Source organism: Rhincodon typus, chromosome 29 (assembly GCF_021869965.1).
Source record: "Rhincodon typus isolate 14 chromosome 29, sRhiTyp1.1, whole genome shotgun sequence".
Classification (NCBI taxonomy): Eukaryota; Metazoa; Chordata; class Chondrichthyes; order Orectolobiformes; family Rhincodontidae; genus Rhincodon; species Rhincodon typus.
Genome location: NC_063360.1, coordinates 21,944,953 through 21,967,982, shown reverse-complemented (window position 1 = coordinate 21,967,982; position 23,030 = coordinate 21,944,953). Strand labels below are relative to the sequence as shown.

Below are 23,030 nucleotides of genomic sequence, written 5' to 3'. Positions count from 1 at the left end.
GGCAGCATCTGTGGAGGAGAAAACAGAGTTAACATTTTGGGTCCGGTTCTGAAGAAGGGTCACCGGACCCGAAACGTTAACTCTGTTTTCTCCTCCACAGATGCTGCCAGACCTGCTGAGCTTTTCCAGCAACTTTGTTTTTGTTCCTGATTTACAGTATCCGCAGCTCTTTTGGTTTTTAAATAGCTGAATGTTGTTTGTGTGCACATTTTATGAATTTTGTATAATACTAATCATTTATTTTCAGAAAAATATTTTTAATCCTTTTAATTGAATTTATAGTGACTCGAACTCTGGCTAAGTCTCCAATAGAAGTTGAGTAGATGCTAGTGAATAACTTCCAAGGTTGAGATCTGAGGATCTGGTTGATCTGATAAAGGGACCAGGTCAGAAGATTAGGGTTAGAATCTGTCCTATAAAGACATAAGGGTCTGAAATACTGAAGAGTGCCTTAAGCACCACCTACAATGGTGTCGCATGGACTTTCTGGGGAGAACAGTTTCGGACTCTGAAAGCATAAAATGTAAAATCCAGCCCTTCCACCTAAGAGGTCCCCGTCTAAATTATCTATTGCATCATTGTAACCAATAATTAGTTTCTAACTTGCAATAAATTACTACTTTGTAAGATCCCCATAGTAGAAGAGCAGGCCATTCAGCCCATTAAGTCCACGCCAACCTGCCAAAGAACATTCCCCACTGCTACCTTATCCCTGCATTTCCTCATGGCTAATCCACCTAGCCTGCACATCCCTGAACACTGTGGGCAATTTAGCATGGCCAATCCACCTAGCCTGCACATCTTTGGACTGTGGGAGGAAACTGGACCACCCGGAGGAAACTCTCACTGACACGGGGAGAATGTGTAAACTCCACAAAGACAGTCGCCTGAGGGTGGAATCGAACCTGAGTCCCTGGCGCTGTGAGGCAGCAGTGCTAACCACTGAGCCACCGTGCCACCCTCTTCTTCAATACAAGAGCCTCTTCTAGTTAGTTCAGTAAGTGGTTTTCCTCTACCCTATTAGACCAAGCAGCTCTTGTAGAGCCCCTCCAGGAAAGACAATGGAGGAAGCAAACCTGCACATGATGAGGCCACCTTGGTTTGAGTGTCCAAAAGCAAAGACTTAATCTTATCTTGAATTCATGTTTCCTTTAAATAAACTCAGTGGCAGCAGAGTGGGGATGTTGGATTTAGCTGCAATGGCAGTGGAAATGACAATGGTTTGTGTGCTGATTTTTGTTTTGTTTTATTCAGATCACTGGCCTTTGATCTGTCTAGTACAAAAAATGAAGATGAGCCATTTACTGAGCGAAGACGATCCTCCTCTGCTTCTGTAAGTAGCTCATTCATGTGAAACCATCTTTTGTACAGTTTTGTAGCACGTCCGAAAATAATGGAACCAAATGAATGTAACACAAAAGTCTAGTCACAACTGCAGAGTTAGAGGAGAAATGCACAAAGATTGACTGTGACACGTGATAAAATAATAAAATTGACTTGCTCCAATAACTCGAGTATCCTTTTTTAATTAATAAGTCAGATGTCGTTGGGGATAATGAATCTGTTCATAAATATCAATGTCTCATCATAACTGGAATATGACTATATAAAAATATTTAGTTGTTTCTGCACCTTGTGGCTCTTTTTGTAAATTATTTTCAATTACCTGACATAAAATCATATAGCACAGTTGGAGGCTTTTGTGTCTGTCACTAATAGTGTGGTGTCTGAGGTGTTAAAATGTATATTTTAATCTTGGTCTGTGCACATCTCCAATGCTAAACGTAACTTTTTGAGACAGCGTTTCTCAATACGCCATTTTGAATTCAGGGTAGAATTTGAAGGCCATATGGGGCTTGAACATCTGCCTGCTCCAATGATATGATATGCTGTGGCTGAGACCCATTTTTACTGGCTGAAATCCATTTGAGATGAATGTCAGGCTAGGTGGATTAGCCATGTGAAATGAAGCGTTATGGGAATAGGGCGGGGTGCTCTTTGGAGGGTCCATGTGGACTCAATGGACCAAGTGGCCTGCTCCCACACTGTAGGGATTCTGTGATGATTCTATAGCTTTCATTAATAGAGAGATTGAGTTCAAGAGCCGTGAAGTTATGCTCCAGCTATACAAAAGCCTGGTTCGGCCACATCTGGAGTATTGTGTCCAATTCTGGTTGCCTCATTACAGGAAAGATGTGGAAACGTTGGAAAAGGCACAGAGGAGATTTACCAGGATGTTGCCTGGAATGGAGGGAAGGTCTTACGAGGAAAGGTTGAGAGAGCTAGGGCTTTTCTCTTTAGAATGACGAAGGATGAGAGGTGACTTGATAGAGGCGTACAAAATGATCAGAGGTATAGATAGAGTGGACAGCCAGAGACTTCTTCCTAGGGTGGAGGTAGCTATTACGAGGGGGCATAGTTTTAAAGTGAGTGGAGGTAGATATAGGGGAGAGGTCAGAGGTAGGTTCTTTACTCAGAGAGTTGTAGGGGCGTGGAATGCATTGCCGGAGAGGGTAGTGGAGTCGGCCTCGTTATGGTCATTTAAGCTGCTATTAGATAGGCATTTGAATGATAGTATAAGGTAGCGGTGGAGGTTAGATAGACCTTAGGTTTCGGGTAAAAGTTCAGCACAACATCGTGGGCCGAAGGGCCTGTACTGTGCTGTACAGTTCTATGTTCTATGTTCTATGTTCTATGAATAGTTATGCACTGCAGTTTTAAATAACATCTAGTTCTGGTATGCATGTTTCTGATCTAACTAAGTTTTTTGTGTTTCTACAAAATTTGTTTTTTGTCCCTCCTAGATTGTCAAGTCAAATGCCACATTTTACAAACAATTTAAAGACATAAATGAGAATGTGATCGACAGTAAGTTTCTACATCCGGGGTGAATAGGGCTGGGGAATGGGGTTTCCCAGAGATTCTGTAATATGTATCCTAGCTTTGCTTAAATCAATAATAATGTGGAATGGAATGATTTTCCAGATCGATTTATATTTAAGATTATAAGACATAGGAGCAGAAATTAGGCCATTCGGCCCACCGAGTCTGCTCCGCCATTCAATCATGGCTGATAAATTCCTCAACCCCATTCTCCTGCTTTCTCCCCATAACCCTTGATCCCCTTGATAATCAAGAACCTATCTATCTCAGTCTTAAATGTATTCAATGACCTGGCCTCCACAGCCTTTTGTGGCAGTGAATTCCATAGATTCACCACTCTCTGGCTGAAGAAGTTTCTGCTTATCTTCATCCTAAAAGGTCTTCTCTTTACTCTAAGGCCGTGCCCTCGGGTCCTAGACTCTCCTTCCAATGGAAGCATCTTCCCAACATCCACTCTGTCCAAGCCATTCAGTATTCTGAAAGTTTCAATTAGATCCCCCCTCATCCTTCTAAACTCCAATGAGTATAGTCGCAGAGTCCTCAAATGTTCTCATATGTTAAGCTTTTCAGTCCTGGGACCATTCTCGTGAACCTTCTCTGAACCCACTCCAGAGCCAGTACATCCATCCTGAGCGGGCCCAAAACTGCACACAATTCTCCAAACGTGGCCTGACCAGAGCCTTATAAAGCCTCAGTAGTACATCCCTGCTTTTATATTCAAGTCCTCTCAAAATAAAGGCCAACATTGCATTTGCCTTCCTGACTACTGACTCAACCTGCAAGTTTACCTTGAGAGAATCCTGGACTAGAACTCCCAAGTCTCTTTGCACTTCAGACTTCTGAATTTTCTCCCCATTTAAAAAATAGTCCATGCTTCTATTCTTCTTACCAAAATGCATGAGCTCACACTTTCCACGTTGTACACCATCTGCCACTTCTTTGCCCAGTCTCCTAACCTGTCCAAATCCTTCTGCAGCCTCCCCACCTCCTCAATACTATCTGTCCTTCCACTTATCTTTGTATTAAAGTATTGACTAATTTCATCATAATTCACTCATGTTCCTAGATATGGTAGAACCTGTAATCTTTGCGATCTAAGTTCTGAAGGGTTTTATATGATTAGTTATTTAACTAGTTCCTATTTTCCAATAGGTTTCAAGTGTGCCTTGCATAAGGAAGTCCCATACCATGGCAAGATGTATGTGTCTGACAACTATATCTGTTTCTACAGCAACATATTGAAAGAAATAAAGGTACTTTTTTTTAAGAATCTTAAATTAGGTGTAATAAAAACAAAGTGCTGGAGAAACTCAGTAAGTCTAGCAGCACCTGTGGAGAGAGAAACAGAATTAATATTTTGAGTCCAATGCGAGTCTCCTTCAGAACTGAAATGAACTAAAAAGTTACGTTGTTTATGCTAGTTACAAAGGAAGAGGAGGAGCAAGTGGAACAGATGATGAACATGCTTAGTGCAAAAGGAAAAACAGGCAATGATAATGGTGGTAAAAGAGTGATAGGTGTCTAAAATAGGTGTAAATGTTAGCTATTTGAAGGAGAAAATGGGTCTGGTCTGCTAAGAGCAAAGTCAACAAGACATACAATACATGGCCCAGGGACGGTAAAAATGGAGTACGTACAATGGAGGTCATAGTCTTGTAGAGCTCAATATTGAGTCCTGGAGGCTGTAAAGAGCCTAAGCAGAAAACAATGTGCTGTTCCTGCAGCTTGTTTTGAGATTTTGTTGGAATACTGCAGCAGGCCAAGAATGGAAAAGTCAGTGTGAGAGTAAGCTGGTTTATTGAAATGGAAGCAACTAGCAGGTTAGGATCTTTTCCTATAGACAGAGTGGAGATATCCTGCAAAGCGGTAACCCAGTCTGTTTGTTCTCACCAAGGCCACATTGTGAGCAGTGAATACAGTAGACTATGTTGAAAGAAGTTCAAATTTTTTAAATTGGGTGCCTTGAAATAAATACATGATTGTGAGCAAACATCTTGGTCATGATTGCAGAACTGGTTTTGGTTGGATCTAATATTGATTTTGAGTAATGCAATCCTCCATTCTCAGTTAGTGAGATGCTCCATGTGGCAAATGCATTTAACCTCTTGGGAACGAGGAGAAATTTCTAATTCATTAACTTTTTTAAATTGGATAATCTGATCCCTATTTGTTAGTTAATTTTTGAAGAAATTATATCTGCAAGTGGAACATGGTACGAGAGTTACATCTGTTGGAGAATATCATAAAGTAGCAGAATACAGATATTAGACTTTTATTTTCTGTCTGTTTGTATGTTTAGCTCATTGTTCCTGTTGCAATAGTGATTGCATTGAAGAAACAGAATACCGCCCTCCTTGTCCCCAATGCCTTGTGTATCAAGACGAAAGAAGGAGAGAAGGCAAGTTTAATTTCTGATTCCATTCATTCATTCCTTTTAAGTGTAAGAAGTTTCAGATCCAGTGAATCCTCTTTTGATGTTTTAAATGTCAAACTTTATCATTTTCAAACATGCTGGAGCTGTCTGTGTCTTTATCATTTCTCCTACCAGGAAGCCTGTTCATTAAGAAATTTTAAAAAGGAAAATCTACAAATGCTGGAATTCTAAATTTAAAAAGCATCTCCATCTGAAATGAGAAAAGTAGCCAAATAATACTGGTTCTGTGAAACAAACTGTCTGAAACACTAACCTGTCTTTCGGTTTTGGATATAGCTGAATTAATTATGTATTTCTAGCATTTAAACTTCCATTAAGGGTAGAGTATAAATGTTAAAGTAAGTGGTTATGTTGACAAAGTCCCAGAGAACTGTAGGACCGTTCTCTATTTAGAGGGAGGTGACTGGTATTGGTTTAACCTGAGGGTGACCACACCTCGGGCGAGGGACAAGGTTGATAAGGCGCGACATTCATGGTGACATCAGCCAGTACGGAACTTGAACTCGCACTGTTGGCATCACTGCAGCTGCCCAATCAACTGAGCTGACCAATCCCCAAACATTTATCCTACAGCAGTGGCATTATTTAGAACTAGTGCGCTTCAAACCAGTGTGGGAGTATGAATCTAAAGTCAGGGTCTGACCTAATATCAGATTGTGACAGGAATTCATTCCGGGAGTGTGGGTATTGCTGGCAAGGCTGGGACTTATTCACCTGAGAAGTTGGTGGTAGATCATCTTGGACAACTTGCAGCAAAGAATCTTCAATGTTAAACAGTGTCAGCAATTTGTAACAACTTAGCATTTGAGAGAAAACAATGCAGGATAGGTGGGACAGTAGCTACATTAGGCCAGATCCAAACATGTTTCCTTCTGTAACGGTCACTAATGGGTTAGGTTTGTACAGCGTTTATTTCCAGGAAACCAATCTTGCTTTGATTTTTTTTTTTACTTGCAGCATCTGTTCGGATCATTACGGTCAAGGGATGTGACATTTAAAGTTCTGAAGAGCATTTGTACGCATCTCGAGGTATTATTTCAATCATCATTGACTTATTTCATCAAAAATTAAACTCAAGTTCTCATTTTGGAAACCTGCTGTATATGATTCTAATTAGTGCATTTGTTTTACCTGTGCAATTTCTATTACTATAAGATTACTACAGATTAATCATTGAATTGCATTTATTCTGTAAATCTAAATTAACAATGAATTGTACTTTCCAGAATGGAAGTCCCAGTAATAGCCCTCGGATTTCAATAAACGAAAGCAGCTTTAGTACAGACTCCAAAAACTCTCAGGTCAGATATTTAATTGGAGGTACTTATTTAAAATGATTTTAGTAACACTGGTTTAAAGTTTTAGCTGTAAAGTATGTGATAAAATACTTTAATGTAGTTTTTGCCTTTGTTTTGCTATTTTGCAATCTCGTACTGCTGATATTTAAGACAGTACAGGATTCCAGCATAACTTTTAGATGACAACCAGATTCCGTAATAAATTCAGAAAGTAACATTACAATGCTGATTATTAGAGATTCTCTCTGCTATATATGGTAACACAGGTTTTGTTTCTCCGACAGGAGAATCAGTCCAGCTTTGAACAAAAATGCTCAGATCTGAACTCTACTGATTGTGTCGATGCTTCCCCAGAGCCAATACCAAATACAAGTAAGCAACCTTAATATGGATTTATAATGTAAGAGCCAGATAAGTGTCTCCCTATTTAAAAAGGATAAAGCATCTGCAAAGTATTGCATGATCTGGAGGGTCTGGCAGCTGTAATAGAGAGTTTCCTTGAGTGATGTAATGCTATTAACCAATTACAATTTACATATTTATTTAATTTTATATCACCAACATCAACTTTTCAGAATACTTCTCTCCCTCATGTTAGAACAATAGTAAATGTTCATGTCAAAAACATCTTCCTGACACTCCCTTCTGAATGTCATTCATCTGTCCAATAGCCGTCATGTAATCTAGGTATTGAAACAACTTGGAGAAGTTTGTGTAAGAGCTGGAATTTTTGACCATTTACCAGAAGCCTAATCTTCCATGATCTAGCTGGCTTCCGGCTCAATATGTTGAACTTCACATTTCATTTCTTTTCAAAGTATGAGAACAGGAAAGTTAGCTTGGGCTTCTTTCATGTCAAAAATGTCAACATATGTAGGTGTTAAACATTTAATTCTGTTGAAGGAGAGCATATGTTCCAATAAGGATTGCGCTGTGTGTATGTGTGTTATAAATAGTTCCAGTGGGTGAGACTTATAATAGGAGTGTACACTTGTAACTACCTTAAATTTACACAGTTGAACACTTGTCCAGGAGCGGAAAGGAGTCCCTCCAGCATTTGAAACAGCCATCAACACTCTCCCTGGCTGCTGCAATTTTGCAAGTGCTTGGTGCTCTGTATATTTGGTTCAGATTGGTAAAGCTTACAGCAAGTTGTGCAATAGATTGTTGAAGCACCTTTTGAAATAGACAGCATACAGCATGGAAAAGAGCCCAAATCATCCATGCTGAACAGTTTTTCTGAACCGAACTGAACTGAACTAGTCCCATTCGCCTACGTTTGGCCCATATCCCTTTAAACCATTCTTATCCATGTCCAAATATGTTTTAAATACTGTAATTCTACCTGCCTCTACCCACATTTCCTCTGGCAGCTTGTTCCATATACTTTGCTTTTAATCAAGAGGACCCATTCTCTCCCTTTCACACCTTAATTTTTCTCCATTTTGTTTTTTTTTTGTCTTTTGTCACTTACTGCCCTTTTGTCTTTTACACTGCAGGCCTCTACGCCACTTGCTGTCTTGTTCCTCTTCTGCCTTTGTCAAGAATATATTTTAAAAAGAAAACATTTTCCAACACCTTTTTGTTTTGAAGGGGAGTCATGTTGGACTCAAAACGTTAACTCTTTCTCTTGCCACAGATGCTACCAGACCTGCTGAGTTTCCTCTCATATTTTCTGTATTTCTTTCAGATTTTCAGCATCTGCAGAAATTTGTTTTTTATTTAAGTCCGTGAACGTTGTGCAATCTGTTTGCTAATTATGGCTGTCATGGTTGAACAGAGTAAGGTGTGTGTGAGAAGCTTATGGCAGTAGTAGGTATATGAAGATAAGACAAAATATGAGAGTCCTGATTGGTGATTGTGGATGTGGTGACGTAAGCAATATCTGAAGGTATCAGTGATGTTGGTATGGCATTTGAAGATGTATTCGCCGACCTTGGCCACTCATGATGTCATTTAATTTCTTGTGGCACTGTTTTTTTAGTTTTGATTTGACCTCCTCAGCAATGGCAGCCTCATCTTTCCAAATGTGTGTCTTAATGGAAGCTTTTATGGAAGTCTGAGAATCCTTTAAGCCCACAGTCTCCAGTTTTGTATCACTTGCCAATATTTCTCAGGTTAGAATGCACTTCCTGTACAACCTGCTCCAGCCGCAATGCACTTCCTGTATGAGAGGTATGGACCAGATTACTCGCTATATTGACCTCCCAATATATCCAACCAATCAAACAGGATAATTGGTGTCTGCTGCATGTGAATTCAAATTAGTAGGCAACACAAATTTGGTGGTGTACTGACTGTATTGCAATAATTTGGAGGCTATCTAACTTTGACCTTGTCCGTATGTCTGTGTCAAATGCTGTTTGAGAGTCACTTCTGTAAAATGCCTTGGGATGCTTTATAGGGGAAAGTTACTGTTTAAATGCAAGTGTTTAATGCGTAATGGCTACCATGAGCCTTTGTGCCAATTGTGATTCTTTTCTGCAGCCTCGTTGTGTCTTTCAATGAGTTTTCTCATCAGGCTCCCTTGAACATGTGAAAAGCTGAGTAGAAGAGGAGGACCATCAAAAGGCACCAGAGCATTTTAAAGATCAAGAGATGTTCTCTGTCTATTTTCTGATACTAGGCTATCTGAACCTCCAAAATGCGTTACACTTCTCTTCCTAGACAATAAGTACATTCCAGAAGTTGGTTTTGGCAGCTAGCAAAGTTATGCAAATGAGAATACCTGATCAACTGGTTTATTGGAACACGTTGAAATGAGCACATTATTATGCTTTATTTGAAAGTGTGGCTGAGTGATCATCAATCAGCAAAACGTGATTATCTGTACCCACCCAGATTCCAACCATATTTGTTTGCATTGTTACTGTTGCCTGGCCACATTATCAGAGAATTTTCTTTGGAGTGACTGGAGCAGCAGTCATATATGAAGCTGTGTTATCCCCAGTAAGAAATCCTACCCTTAGTATGGATATGTTCCCTTGCCCCTGTATAGGGTTCACACAGACAGTGCTGCTAGCTGTGTCTTTATCAATGCTCTTAGAGATTTTTCCGAGTGCTTCAAGTATTTTTTTTTCAATCTCCTTTATCCCTACTTCCCACTGTCTTTGTCTGTCTAAGTTTCGTTTTATTAGAATTTTGTCTGCGCTGTTAATGTTCTCTTGACACTTGATCTGCTCTGCACCTGGATTTGTAAATAGTGATGCAGATTAGATGACTTGGGAAATCTTAAGAATTCTTTTCACATTACCTGTCTTGCAGTTTTAAGTTGAAAACCAACTATTATAACAGTGTGTTTGATGCATTTTACACACTTGTCTTGTAAGATCCTGTGGACCACAATTCTAATTTGGTCACCTTGCCATTAATATATAGGGGCTTTATTGGATTTATTTTCATTCCAAGACCATTAGAACATATTGCAGATACTGTGGGTTGAATTCTTCTTCAGTTGTGTGGATTCAAACTGTGGTGGGTTCTATATTACTCGCCCAATCTGCTCTGCCACACTTCCCAAGCTGGCAAAGTATAAAGGTGCCCATATTTCATATTATTTTCTTGCTTAAGTTCAAGGATTAATGTAAGAGACTTGGAAATGCAGGGAGAAAACTACAAATGAGGGAATAAGACTCTTTGCATCTTTTTATGGGTGCGTGTGAGCATGTCTTTTCATTTTTTTATAAGGTCTTTAAAATCAACCAGTGATAAATAATCATTGACATCTTTCAATGATAAACCTCTGGGAGATTTTGAAGCTAACCATCTTTAAATATGTTTAGGATAGAGATTGGTAGCTTTATGATTATCAATGGCATATAGCATTTTGGGGATGGGGTGGGTAAAAAGCATTGAATAGCAAGGTAGGCTTGATGGGGTGAATAGCCTGTTCCTGTTCTGAAGATCCTGTCACTCTGCTTTTCCACATTTTGATTTAAGCTAGGAGCAGCATTGTTATTATTCGTGAAACTAATTTCACAGACCCTGAGAGAGTACAGGGAGATGGAGGTGGTGCACTTGAATCAGTCACCCCTGCAGTACACCAGATCACTGTACAGCTCATTCCATCTCTTGCAAATGTATTTTTTTTTTTCCTTTTCTTCCCCTTCCTTCACTCTGTTCCTTACAAACATGCCGTCTGTAGCATCTTCTGATTCTGATGAAGGGCTGCTTTTGAAATGTGGGAGAAACTAGAACTAGTAAAACATCTTCCGTTTAAGAGAAACATGAGAATCTTTTTCTGAGCGGATCGTAAGTCTGTGGAATTTGCTTCCCTACAAAGTACTGGAGGCAGGGCCATTATGATTTTTATGGCAGAGATAAATGGACTTTTGACAAACATGGGAGCCGAAGGTTAACAGGGTAGGGGTGGCTGGTGGAGGGTGGTGGGTACGGTTAGGGATGGGAATGAGGATTGGAAGCCAAAGTTGGATCAGCATTATCGTACTGAATGTTGGAGCCAGCTTGTGGGGCCAAATGGCCTACTCCTGCTCCCTGTTTGTACCTTCATATTTTTCTTTACAGATTGTGTTTGAATTGTTGAATTTTTTCAGCATTTTTTGTCATTTTCAGCATCTGGTTTTATGGTGAAATTCCTTTCATACAACAGGATCCCTAACCATGTAATTTTCCTTTTGTGTACCCACTGTCCTCCCCCACCTCTTCTCACAGATTTTGCTGACACAGCTAAGAATGGGACCCTTCTTTGTAAGGAGAACAAAGAACAAGAAGGTCAGCCTGAAGAAAGAACTTCATGCTACATTGGTAAAGATCATATTACACACACCTAGAATAGTGGAAACAAAGTGACATTTCTGCTGTATGTTGAACATGAAGTGATTACGTCTCTGTTTTGTTTGGGCATAGATAATTGCTTAGCAGCAAGTCACCTACCCACTCTTTAATCAATTATGAGGCACGTACAGTGCAAAAACCAGAAGGAGAAAGTAATCTAGTATTGTAACTGACTGATTCAAATGACTTTCATAGATAATAGGGAAGTAAAGCTGTGCAATATGAATGTTCTTCTGTTAAAATGAATTAAAAAAGCTTCTATATTCAATTAATTTTCACCTGTAGTGGGACACAAAGTGGCTGAAATAACCAGCTCCCTGACATAATTCCAGATAAACTTATAAATATTGGACTCGTGATTCATTGATAATACTACACAACTTCAGATCAGTAGTGTTGTATAAAGTAGTGTTGCTTAGAGTGAATGAAAGCACAAGGAATACTGTGACGTTGACAGTCTGTGGATAAATTGTATCCATCTCTGAGACACCATTTTTCTCATTCGGTGACAACAGGTTCTCTGATTTTGTTACATTTTCCAACAACAGGGTCTATTTAACCCAAATCTAAACATTTTCTTACCAAAGATCGTGTTTTAAAGAAACAAAGTGTAAAATTTAATTCTCAAATCATCCATGCCCCTCTGTACTTTCTTAAAAATGATTTGGGATAAACTGAATGACCCCATTTATTGATGACCTACTAGGATTTCCAAATTAGTAAGGTGCAATCATGCAGTAGCTTCCCCATTAGGCAGATAAAGGTAACAAACAGGTAGATTATCTTCACATTTTTTGCTAAAAAGGAAAAACCAGGAGAGCAAACTCAGCTGAACACTTAGACTCTTCCCTGTGGTTGATTGCACAGCATTGGGAACACATCGTTCCTTCTCTCTCTGAGGGAAATATTTGAATGTAAGAGAAAGAGTAATGAGGGGTCGAACAATGTGTATCTTGACTAGCAAAACAAAACATGTGGAAAACTTCAGTGACTTTTTGGTTGAATAGTGGCTTTGATGAAAGATCACCCAGATATACCCAACAAGGCCGTCTTTCACCATTCAAAAGTAGGAAACCAAAGTTGGTTAATTCCCATTTTCATGCTTTGTTTGGGTACCTTCTGAAAGCTCATGTTTGCATGAGAGATGAGCAAACTATTAAAGTTTGAACTTAAATAGGACACCAGAGCAAAGAGAAACTCTTCTTTACATAAGCCATATGTTACAGGACTGCCTCTTACATTACAGAGGAAGGAAACTCAATAAATTACAAAAAGATCTGGATTGTAAAACAGTGAAGATATTCTGCATTTTCAAATGATTTCAAGTCACTTTTTTGTCTTTTCAGCACAGTGATGATTATCATTTCCCCATATGGGTAGTGTATTTTTAGGGAAAATGCTATTTTCGAATTAAAATCATAGTTTCTGTGAGATATTGTGCTGTGATTCTCTTTACTAACTCACTCTCAAGCATTCTATGTTTACTATACCGTGTTGCCATTCATTCATAAAACTGCGTTTTTGTAGTATGTTTTACTCTTACAAGATAAACTAAAGTAAACGTCCCTTTCCAGGCTGCCAACCCATTACACCTTTCAATTCTTATCGGCCCCATGCTGCAAGCAGCGTTTAGACCTGTTTCTGTATCAAAGGCTACCCCTGAATAAGTGTTAATACTGTAACCTACTCGGAACAGTGCGATCCCTGCCATCGTGTCTCCATAACTCACTTGAAACTATGGAAAGATTATAGTATTAGTCAGCCCTTACCAATCATCTCTTGGGACTTAAGTAGGCTGCAGGACATCAAAGAGTTTCCTCCACCAGCATATCCTTACAGTCTGCTGCTTTTTATCTCTGAAATTTCTTTATACACCACCTATTTCTATAACACTATACTACCTATTTCTAACTTTAATTTAGGACTACCATCTTGTACTAACATACAGGTTTATACTTTTTAAATACATATTAAGTAGGACCGCTACCCCGCTTTAGAAACTTACTATCAAAACCACGCTTCTATAAACCTGCATGAATGAATGTGTAAGAACTGTCAAAAACTGGCAATAGTAGATGAAATCTCACAACCCAGCTGCGGGAGATCAGATTAATATCCTCTATACTTTTATTTAGTACACGTATAATTTATCACTTATTTAGATGATATAGGTCTAGTATTTATACTAAGATTACTAACTTTAAAGACAAAAGGACTAACACCTCTTAAATAATGCAAACTCAGACCAGACAGACATCTAATCCCCTCAGGAGTAACAGCCAGCATTTAACAAGGGCTTAAACAATCTCCTGCTTCCCCAGGACAGATGTCATGCAAACTTGTGTACAATAGATACAACTATGTGACCCCATAGTGCTAAAATTTTATGAGAAAACTGTATAAAAGAGGCTACAGTAAAACTGTACTTTGGATTCCATCACCACCACGAACCGTGCCACTGCGCATGCTCAATAAAGAGGCTATTTTCACCACTCCCTGATCTCGGTCACTATTGAACACAAACCCACATTACAAGCAATTGTTGTTGACAAGACTTTTCTTTCTACTTTGTGAAAATTAATCTTTTATGTGCCTTTGCTCACAGTAATCTGCAAGGTTTGCATTTTCTCATCCTGCAGGTAATTCCTGGTTCCAGAAAGTGATGAAAAGGATGAAATCATTTGTTGCATTTCATGAATCGACCACTTTTAACACACTCATTATCGTCTATGTGATGCTGTATGTATTATAAATCTTAATAAATAGAACCATTTATTAGGCTTTGCAAAGTTTAAGAGAACGTCCAACTTTTTTCCTTTGAGAAGAGAATTGTTGTCTGGTAACTTTTTTTATAAAAGATTTGAAAACTAGCAGAACCTATGATGTAGATTTTAACCTGGGCTTCTCACAAAACGGTCCAAAATTGCTGGTGCTGTACATTCTCCAAAACAGATGATGATTGGGTGACCAAAGTGCTTGCCAGTTTCAAATGCACTTCTGTATCTTCGGACATACATAGGACCTCAGTTATTTTGGAATAGAACTAGCAGTTCAATCACCAAAGAGAACGTAGCTGTGTTTCCATTTATTTTGTAGATTAAGCAGGAGTAGAAGTATTCCTCCAATCTGTACAAAACTTGCCTCTTGTCCTGCTGCATTGGGTCTCTGTTGACCCCCAAACCAGACAGGCAGTTTTCAGGCCAGGCTGCTCAACATTGAGCTGTCTTTCAGTTGGTGGATATATTTTCTCATTTTCTGTCTATGGTCCATTGAATGAATTGTCATGAGGTGCAGCCCATGAACTGGGCCTCGTGTTAGCACTCAGGTGGTCAGTTGACAGCGTGATAGTTGGAAACTAGCCTTTTATTTCTAAATTGACACAGCATTTATTTCAGGGGGTAATGCCTTTTATACAGACTGTGCAGAAGTAACTTACTGGAGCATTTTGTAATGGAGCATTGACCAACATATTTTAATTGTTACCTAAATGCTAAGATTAAACTACATAAAGGAAATAATTGTGGTATTCCTTCATAATGCTTTAGAATACATTGTGCAAAAGCAATGTGCTCTGTTTTCTGATGTGGAATAATACTTGCAAACAAGGATTGATGATCTGCGACGTTGTCACTGCAAACTGTTTCAAAATAGTTTACCAGCAAATTATTGGGAAAAGTTCTGTGCAGGTTCAACCTCGATCCTTGTTAATCTGTTTTAATTTTTCAATTGCAGAGTACTACTATTGCTGATCTCTTCCGGTTACATTGGCTTCAGAATTGTGGCTCTAGAGGAGCAGCTGATGTCTATGGGGGCCTGGCCAGAGCTCCATACACACAATCAGTAAGTACATTAACTGGTCAGATCGAATTGATTGCCTCTTTGATAGCCTTGTACCATGCTTGTAAGCTATATAGAGCATTCACATGGAGCATTCACAAGCTATATGGAGCATTCACTCCTTACGGTAACTGATACATCGCCCCCACACATCTAATTGGTAACCACCTCTTCATAGATGTGCAGACTGGTGACAGTACCAGGCCCGTTACTTAAAAAAGACATATATAAAGTGCTTTATGTATGGTCTGAAATGTATATGTTGCTGAAAAATGAGATATTTTACTGGAATGTTTTGTCTTGCCCTCATCAAGAATAATGCAAGAATGGCAAATTTTAAATCTCAATCATTTATATTTCAAAGTAGAATACTGATGATTAGCTCATGGTGGGTCTGCTGAAGGCGTTGCCATGGAGAAAGTATTGGCAAACTCTTACGGGCTCCCAAGCTCTCTGATAAGTTAATGATTCCAGGCTTTATCATATTATTTTTGTTTGCGGAGAGTGGGTACCTGTGACTGAATGTAATCATAGATCATAGAATCCCTACAGTGTGGAAACAGGCCCTTCGGCCCAACAAGTCCACACCGACCCTTGGAGCATCCCACCCAGACCCATCCCCCTATAACCTACCTAAGCTACACATCCCTGAACACTATGGGCAATTTAGCACAGCCAATCCACCTAGCCTGCACATCTTTGGACTGTGGGTGGAAACCAGAGTACCCAGAAGAAACCCACACAGACACGGGGAGAATGTGCAAACTCCGCACAGATAGTTGCCCGAGGGTGGAATTGAACCCGGGTTCCTGGCGCTGTGAGGCAGCAGCGCTAACCACTGAGTCACCGTGCCACCCAAATGTAATATGTGTCAAGCAATTGCATGTGAGCCACTTTGCAAGTTTGGCTGTAAGCGTAGCTATCATCACACTCAGGATTAGTACAAATCTATTAGAAATATCTTCATTTAGGATTTTTATCACATAATTGTTCCTCACAGAAAGAGTGAATGTGAAATAGATTAGCAGACACAGGTGAGAGCAATGTAATCATTTTGTATGCCAGCAGAGCTTCAGAGACTTTCAGGATGGATGAATTGAAATGGGCTGAATGAGATTTCACACCCAAGATTATTTTGTGATATCTGGAATGGTGGCTTGTATTCAAGACCATTTCTGTCCTCCAGCTGAAAAAGATCAGCATGTGGACAAGGTTGATTAAAATTCAAGATATGTTTATAAATTGTGCTGCATAAAGTAATGAACATGTCTCATGTGAAAGCCAAAGTAGTAATGTTTGAGACTTTTGATTTCATCATATCGCTTTACACAGAAGTAAAGCAGACTCCTATTGCCAGTTCCATTGTCATTTTCCTGTAATTGATGTAGTTTATGCCTTCAGAAGTAAAGCCATTCAGTTGAATAGTTCTGTTGGTTGCATTCCAAAAGAGCATGTTAGAGCTTGCAAAACTGAAGATTTTATTACTAAAGCCACTCCTACATACCATACTTTCCGAGAGTTACACCCTATTTATTGTAACATATGTACAATATGGAAGTGTTTACTTTGACCTGGAAAAAGCCTCGGTTTAACCCCTCATTAAAAGGCAGAGCCTCCAACAGTGTGACACTCCCTTAGTTCCACACTGAAATGTGTGCTGAGGCTTTGTGACCAAGCCTGTGTTGTTGGACATGAACCACCTGACTGTTAGGGGCTCTTCCTACCCCCCACTCTGCCTTTGTATGTGTAATTTAAATAGTTCATACATAAAAGAGCATGACAACTCCTTAACTAGTAGTTGCCCTGCATCCAATTGATTCAGACAGAACATGAGTATCTCAGTCATGCTTGATTTAAAGTCAAATGACTTTGTCATTCATGTTATTGGTCAAATCCAGTCACAGTAAATCTACTCAAATAAATCCAATCTTAATTCAAAGATTTAGCTTATGTCTATTTTTTTAATCACTGGAATTGCCTAGTAATCTTAAACAGATGGTTATTGGAAATTAGGAATTCAGTTCTAAAAGAAAGCATTAAATTATTAATAACATGTGTTTAAACACAAACTTGCATTTTATATGGGACATTTAATAACCTAATAGACTCGTCCAATCTAATTTTCCTGATGGAGTCAGTTATTATTCTTCAGGATGAAATCTACACCACAACAAATACCTGCTAGCTTTGTGCCACACCTCCTCCAATGTAAAGAAAATACTTGGTTGCCCGTTGTTAACTATTCAACCATTGGATGCCTTCACCCTAATATTTTAATGAGTTTTCAGTTTGGTTTTGAACTTGCCATAGTCATGCATACACAAGCCTCACTAACTGAAGGGGCTTCTGGATATTTCCACTAACTCTCATTCCTTCTTCTAAAGTACTCCTGAGTGATTTTATAAAAAATATAGTCCTATTTATTTCTTGCTTTCCTTTATCAATAACATGACCCATGCTGCAGTGTTCTCTCCTCTTCCTCCTGCCCCACCCTGTCTTTAAGCTACCATACTATCTTAGGATGGAAAAATAAAGACTCCAATCTCTTCACATTTAAACTAAAATAATTTGGACACAATCTATCACTTTATATTAAAAATACACCAATGCCAGTGTAGACAACAGTTTATCACAAATGAATGACAATTTTTTTTACTATTTCTGACCAGCAGAATGGAATTTAAAAATGCATGCTTTTGCAAAACAACAATGCAAATCAAATTGTTGAAGACAAACTTGTGCTCTTTAAGTCCTAATGCAGGAGATGCATTTGAAGCTCTTATTTAAAATTCAAATTTACTGTGCTTTCTTTAAAAATTGGTTTTGTTTTAAATTTTTAAGTGCTACGCACTTTCATCTGCAGTCAATTCAGCTTTGGAAGATATGAAACTGTGTTGATTGTTAAGTGAAATCAGTTTCCAGTAATGGCTTTGTCTTCCATTACAAAATTATCATTCTTTGGAAGTATGATGTGTGCAGCTGAAAATAAATTAAAGTAGAAAAATCTGACTCACTGTTGACTGGAAGCAAACATTTAGCCAAGATGATAAACATTTATTACTTTTCTACAGAATTCCCATATGAGTGAGTTTATATGTTGTATATGTACTGTCTTTTAGAGTCGTACAGTCACGCAGCATGGAAACAGGACCTTCGGTCCAACTCGTCCATGCCAACCAAATTTCCCAAACTAAACTAGTCCCACTTGCCAGCCCATCTCCCTCTAAACTTTTCCTATTCATGTACCTGTCCAAGTGTCTTTTAAACGTTATAACAATACCTGCATCCGCCACTTCCATTGGCAGTTCATTGCACATACAAACCACCCTCTGTGTGAAAAGGTTGCCCCTCAGGTCCCTTTTAAATCTTTCCTTTCACCTTAAAACAATGTCCCCTAGTTTTGAACTCACCCACTCCAGGGAAAAGATCTTTACTATTCACCTTCTTAATGCCCCTTATGATTTTATAAATCCCCATTAGGTCACCCCTCAACCTGCCAGGCTCCAGTGGAAAAAGTCCCAGCTTATCCTTATAACTCAAACCCTCCAGTCCTGAACCCTCTTCAATTTAATGAAAATATGCTGTTCCATGTGGTCACATGAGCTGTGAATTAATAAAGCTTGTTTAGCCCTTTTTAAACTTGTATGATTTGAGTTAAAGTGGACCAGCAGTCAAGATTTATTGAAACAGGTTAAATGTTAGTTTATTGCAAGCTATTATTGAATGCTCTTCAATAATAGAGTTAAATCCAATTAACAAATTACAGGAAGCAAGATGAAAGCAAATACAAATAAGTCAAAAGAATGTTTCCTGAGGAGAATATCTTTGGTATACCACTGGGGCCCGTTGCTTAGGTTCCTTCTTGTTGAAATGATGAGGTTAATCCTTGAAAGATAGATCCAGCAGCTGCAAAGTCTTCGTACTTCTGGATAGATGGAGCATGCTTGCACAGGTAGACACAGCAGATAGAGAAACTGAAAGAGAGACAGGTTTCTTGTATATTTGACATTTTTGGCTGAATTTGGTTGATCCCTGAGCAAACATGTTCTTCTACTGAGCTGAGATATCTCCAGTTTTGAGGTTGCTGCTTCAGACTTTGCTGAGGAGTTCTGATTTTAAAATGGAGGTTCACAACTATATACAGATCAAGTGGCTGCTATGATAACTTGTGCTGATACATTGTCGCATAGAACAAGCCGTTATGCTGGAAATCCCCCTGGGGGTTTCTTCTAGTTTCCTGCTTGTTGACTGAAAAGTATTGATTTCTCACACCAGTGAAAGAAAAGCCATTGTATTGTCCAGAGGGGTGATTGAATTCCAGTGGTTCTGTTTTGTAATGACTGTACCAGCCAGTCTTTTAGCCAGCTGGCATGAATGAACGGGGACAATCATGTGACTCGTGGCAGCCATTTTTCTATGGCATGTCAATTATTTAAACAGCCAGAGGAGGTGCTATAGTGGTCATTACACTGGATTAGTGCCTAGAGTAGTACTGTAGGAGGTGGGTTTAAATCCACTTATGGCAGTTGGTGGAATTTCAGTTCAACTCACGAAGGTTTGGAATATGAACCTAGTCTCCATAATGTTGCCATAAAATTACCTTCAACTGTGGCAGGAAAGAACACATCTGATTCAATAATGCCGTAGGGAAGGATATCTGCCATCTTCACTTGGTCCACCCTACATGTGACTCCAGATTCACGGCAATGTAGTTTAACCGTGAAACGTCTTAGAAAGTCACTCAGTTCAAGGAAGTAAGGGATGGGCAACAAATCGTTGCCAATCACGCCCACGTTCCACGAAAGAATAAAGGAAAAAATGTCAAACCATTCTATAGACAAAATATGATGTTATTCACTTAGTTGTAACTCAAAAATATTTTGGGAGATGAATTTCAAATGGCTAATTGCTCTAGCTATGAAGAGAGGTTGAGTAGATTAGGATAATTTACATTAGAAAGATGGAGGTTGAGGGGGGACCTGATTGAGGCCTACAAAATCATGAGAGGTATAGACAGGGTGGATAGCAAGAAGCTTTTTCCCAGAGTGGGGGACTCGATTACTAGGGGTCACGATTTCAAGTGAGAGGGGAAAAGTTTAAGGGAGATATGCGTGGAAAGTTCTTTACGCAGAGGGTGGTGGGTGCCTGGAACGTGTTGCCAGCGGAGGTGGTAGAGGCGGGCACGATAGCATCATTTAAGATGTATCTAGACAGATACATGAATGGGCAGGGAGCAGAGGGATACAGATCCTTGGAAAATAGGCGACGGGTTTAGATAGAGGATCTGGATCGGCGCAGGCTTGGAGGGCCGAAGGGCCTGTTCCTGTGCTGTAATTTTCTTTGTTCTTTGTTCTTTGACATATGCCTACCAGCATTTTTAAAATTTGTTTAAGTACCAGACCACAGTAAGATTGCTATGTTAAAGGATTAAAGAGTTCCCTGTATCTGACTCGGTGGTCACTGATGTATCTTTAACAACAACAGTAAAAACAAGCAGAAATTGCTGGGAAAGCTCAGCAGGTCTTCAGCATCTGTAGAGAGAAATCAGAGTTAAGAAAAGTTAACTAAGATTTCTCTCCACAGGTACTGCCAGACCTGCTGAGCTTTTCCAGTAATTTCTGTTTTTGTTTCTGATTTACAGCACCAGTAGTTCTTTTGGATTTTATTTACCCATGTATCTTTCCTTTTGTAGATATAGAAGAACATGAAGCTAGAAGAATAACTGTGAGCAGCACCATCCGCGTGTCCAAGGACTCCGATTTGCTCAGTTGACTCTACAACAGGATTACGTGAATTTCACTGGTTCACACAAAGTCTTCGGGCACCGGGGATAATGTGTCTTTGTTGACTGTCAAAAAGAGTAATAGTCTAAACTTTCTTTTTAGTCTGTAGCAAACTAAATGTTTTAGTGGTGCCCTCTTTGTAAAGAGGGGGCACTTGTCAGAAATTTGATTATTTTGTGGCAAGTACCACCTATCAATTCTAGAAAAGTGGAAACATTTGGAAATAGTGCAATGATTTTAAGTTGTACCAGCCAGTAAACTCAGGATTTATCACTGATTTGCCTCTCAGGTGACCAGCTGCTACTGTAAGATGATCTTGTGAACTAGCTAGCATTGAAAGTAACCTTGAACCTTTTTGATTTGAAAATTTCATGCCGTGAACAATGTTTACACACACTGTCGTATGAAAAAACAGTCCATGACTTGCATGATTGGTTTGATGTAGTACAAGGCAGAAGACACAATCCAAGCTACTTTTCAATTTTAAGCATTAGGCACTCTGTAAGTTGGTCTTTAAGATAAATGACTGCAGAATGGTATAACTGGAATCTGTGTGCAATTAATGAGAGCTGACTCAGTTTATTCTGATTTAATGTCATTGTGTTTTGACAGTGTAATTTGTGCAGTACTCTATCCCTGCAGTGTATAAAATTTAAAAAAGGACAAGTGTTATAGCTGGTAGCAAAAGACTGTGTAGGTGTAAACAAGAAACTGTTACAGTTTTTCCAACTCACATGAAAGATTTTATATGCAGTACTGTCTTCATTCAGAAATATCACAAAAATAAATAACTCTTTTATGAGCTGAGCTTCAGTGGTTTGTTTCTTTGAAACAGGCCATGCAATATTTTGATTATCTTTACACTGCAATATTGTACACTTTAGACCTACCCTGTATTAAATTTGCTATTTATGTTGCATACTTACTTAGACAACAACATTCTACAGCAGACAGGCCTCACCAGATGGAGATTTATAATCCCAATCACATGCTTTACTACTTTATTACTATCACTCCTGCTCCTCTCTATTGCCTTTTGTTCTGTTATCGTTTAATTTCTTCTTTCCCTTCCTCTCACTCTTGCCCTACCCCAGACCTTCCCTTTTCCCTCCCCACCACCATCTTTCCATATCATCGCATTTCTACCTTTTATTCAATTCTAAAGCTCAGTCAAATTCACCTTGAAGCATTTACTCTCTCTCCCTCTGCGGATGCTGCTGGAACTGTTGGATATTTCCAGAATTTTGTTGTTCCTGGTTTTCAGCATCCACAGTATTTTGCTTTTAATTTTTTACACGTTTTGTTCTTAGAATGTATCCACAATATATTCCCCTCTATGGATGATAATACAAAAATACGCATAGGAGATAAACCTTTAACTTCGACTGTAGTGTAACATAGACATTGAGCTGCTACTTGTCGAAGCTAAACATTCTAACATTGATACACTCCCTGTCAGTGAGGACACATGGTTCTCCATAATTATCAAAAGCAAGACATTTTTACAACAGGAAATCTAAATCTACAGTCAAACCCAAACCGCAAGCAGCAATGAATCCAAACCAAAAGGATAAAAGCAACAATTAATGGAATTATACTGCATGTTCATCTTTATCCTAGAAGATTTGTTCTTAGTGAATCATTTTCTAATTAATTAAGTTAACCTAACCTTTGTGAAATGGCGTCTGATTTACTGTGTACTTTCAATTTTATCATAATTTATTTTCTATTTATAGCTCATGGCATGTAAATAATTGAGAGTTTAATGAACTCAATCTGACAGCATATTATCTATTGAATTTATTACATTGTCAGGTGTTGTGCATCTTTCATTTTAATTCTATAAACTAAAGAGACTTGTAATTTGCAGCATGTTGTAATTATTTGTATACTGAAATGTTCAGAATTGTACAATCCTTTTATTATTTTGTACTTATTTTAACGAGTGTCTATAACCATGTTGAGAGTTATGATTGTTCATTTTATTTGTATTTTCATCAC

At 38.8% G+C, this 23,030-nt stretch overlaps 1 protein-coding gene across 1 annotated transcript in view; it reads left to right on the top strand.

The window, feature by feature from the left end:
* Positions 1–21,831, top strand: part of si:zfos-943e10.1 (GRAM domain-containing protein 2B) — a 74,148-nt gene extending 52,317 nt beyond the window's left edge. Inside the window, exons 3-13 of the mRNA XM_048613921.1 lie at positions 1,255–1,333; positions 2,805–2,868; positions 4,036–4,136; positions 5,183–5,281; positions 6,275–6,346; positions 6,544–6,618; positions 6,900–6,987; positions 11,287–11,379; positions 14,049–14,148; positions 15,142–15,249; positions 20,939–21,831. Coding sequence (XP_048469878.1) covers positions 1,255–1,333; positions 2,805–2,868; positions 4,036–4,136; positions 5,183–5,281; positions 6,275–6,346; positions 6,544–6,618; positions 6,900–6,987; positions 11,287–11,379; positions 14,049–14,148; positions 15,142–15,249; positions 20,939–20,954 — 895 coding nt within the window. The 3' untranslated portion in view covers positions 20,955–21,831. The remainder of the gene's footprint in view (positions 1–1,254; positions 1,334–2,804; positions 2,869–4,035; positions 4,137–5,182; positions 5,282–6,274; positions 6,347–6,543; positions 6,619–6,899; positions 6,988–11,286; positions 11,380–14,048; positions 14,149–15,141; positions 15,250–20,938) is intronic.
* Positions 21,832–23,030: the final 1,199 nt, after the last annotated feature.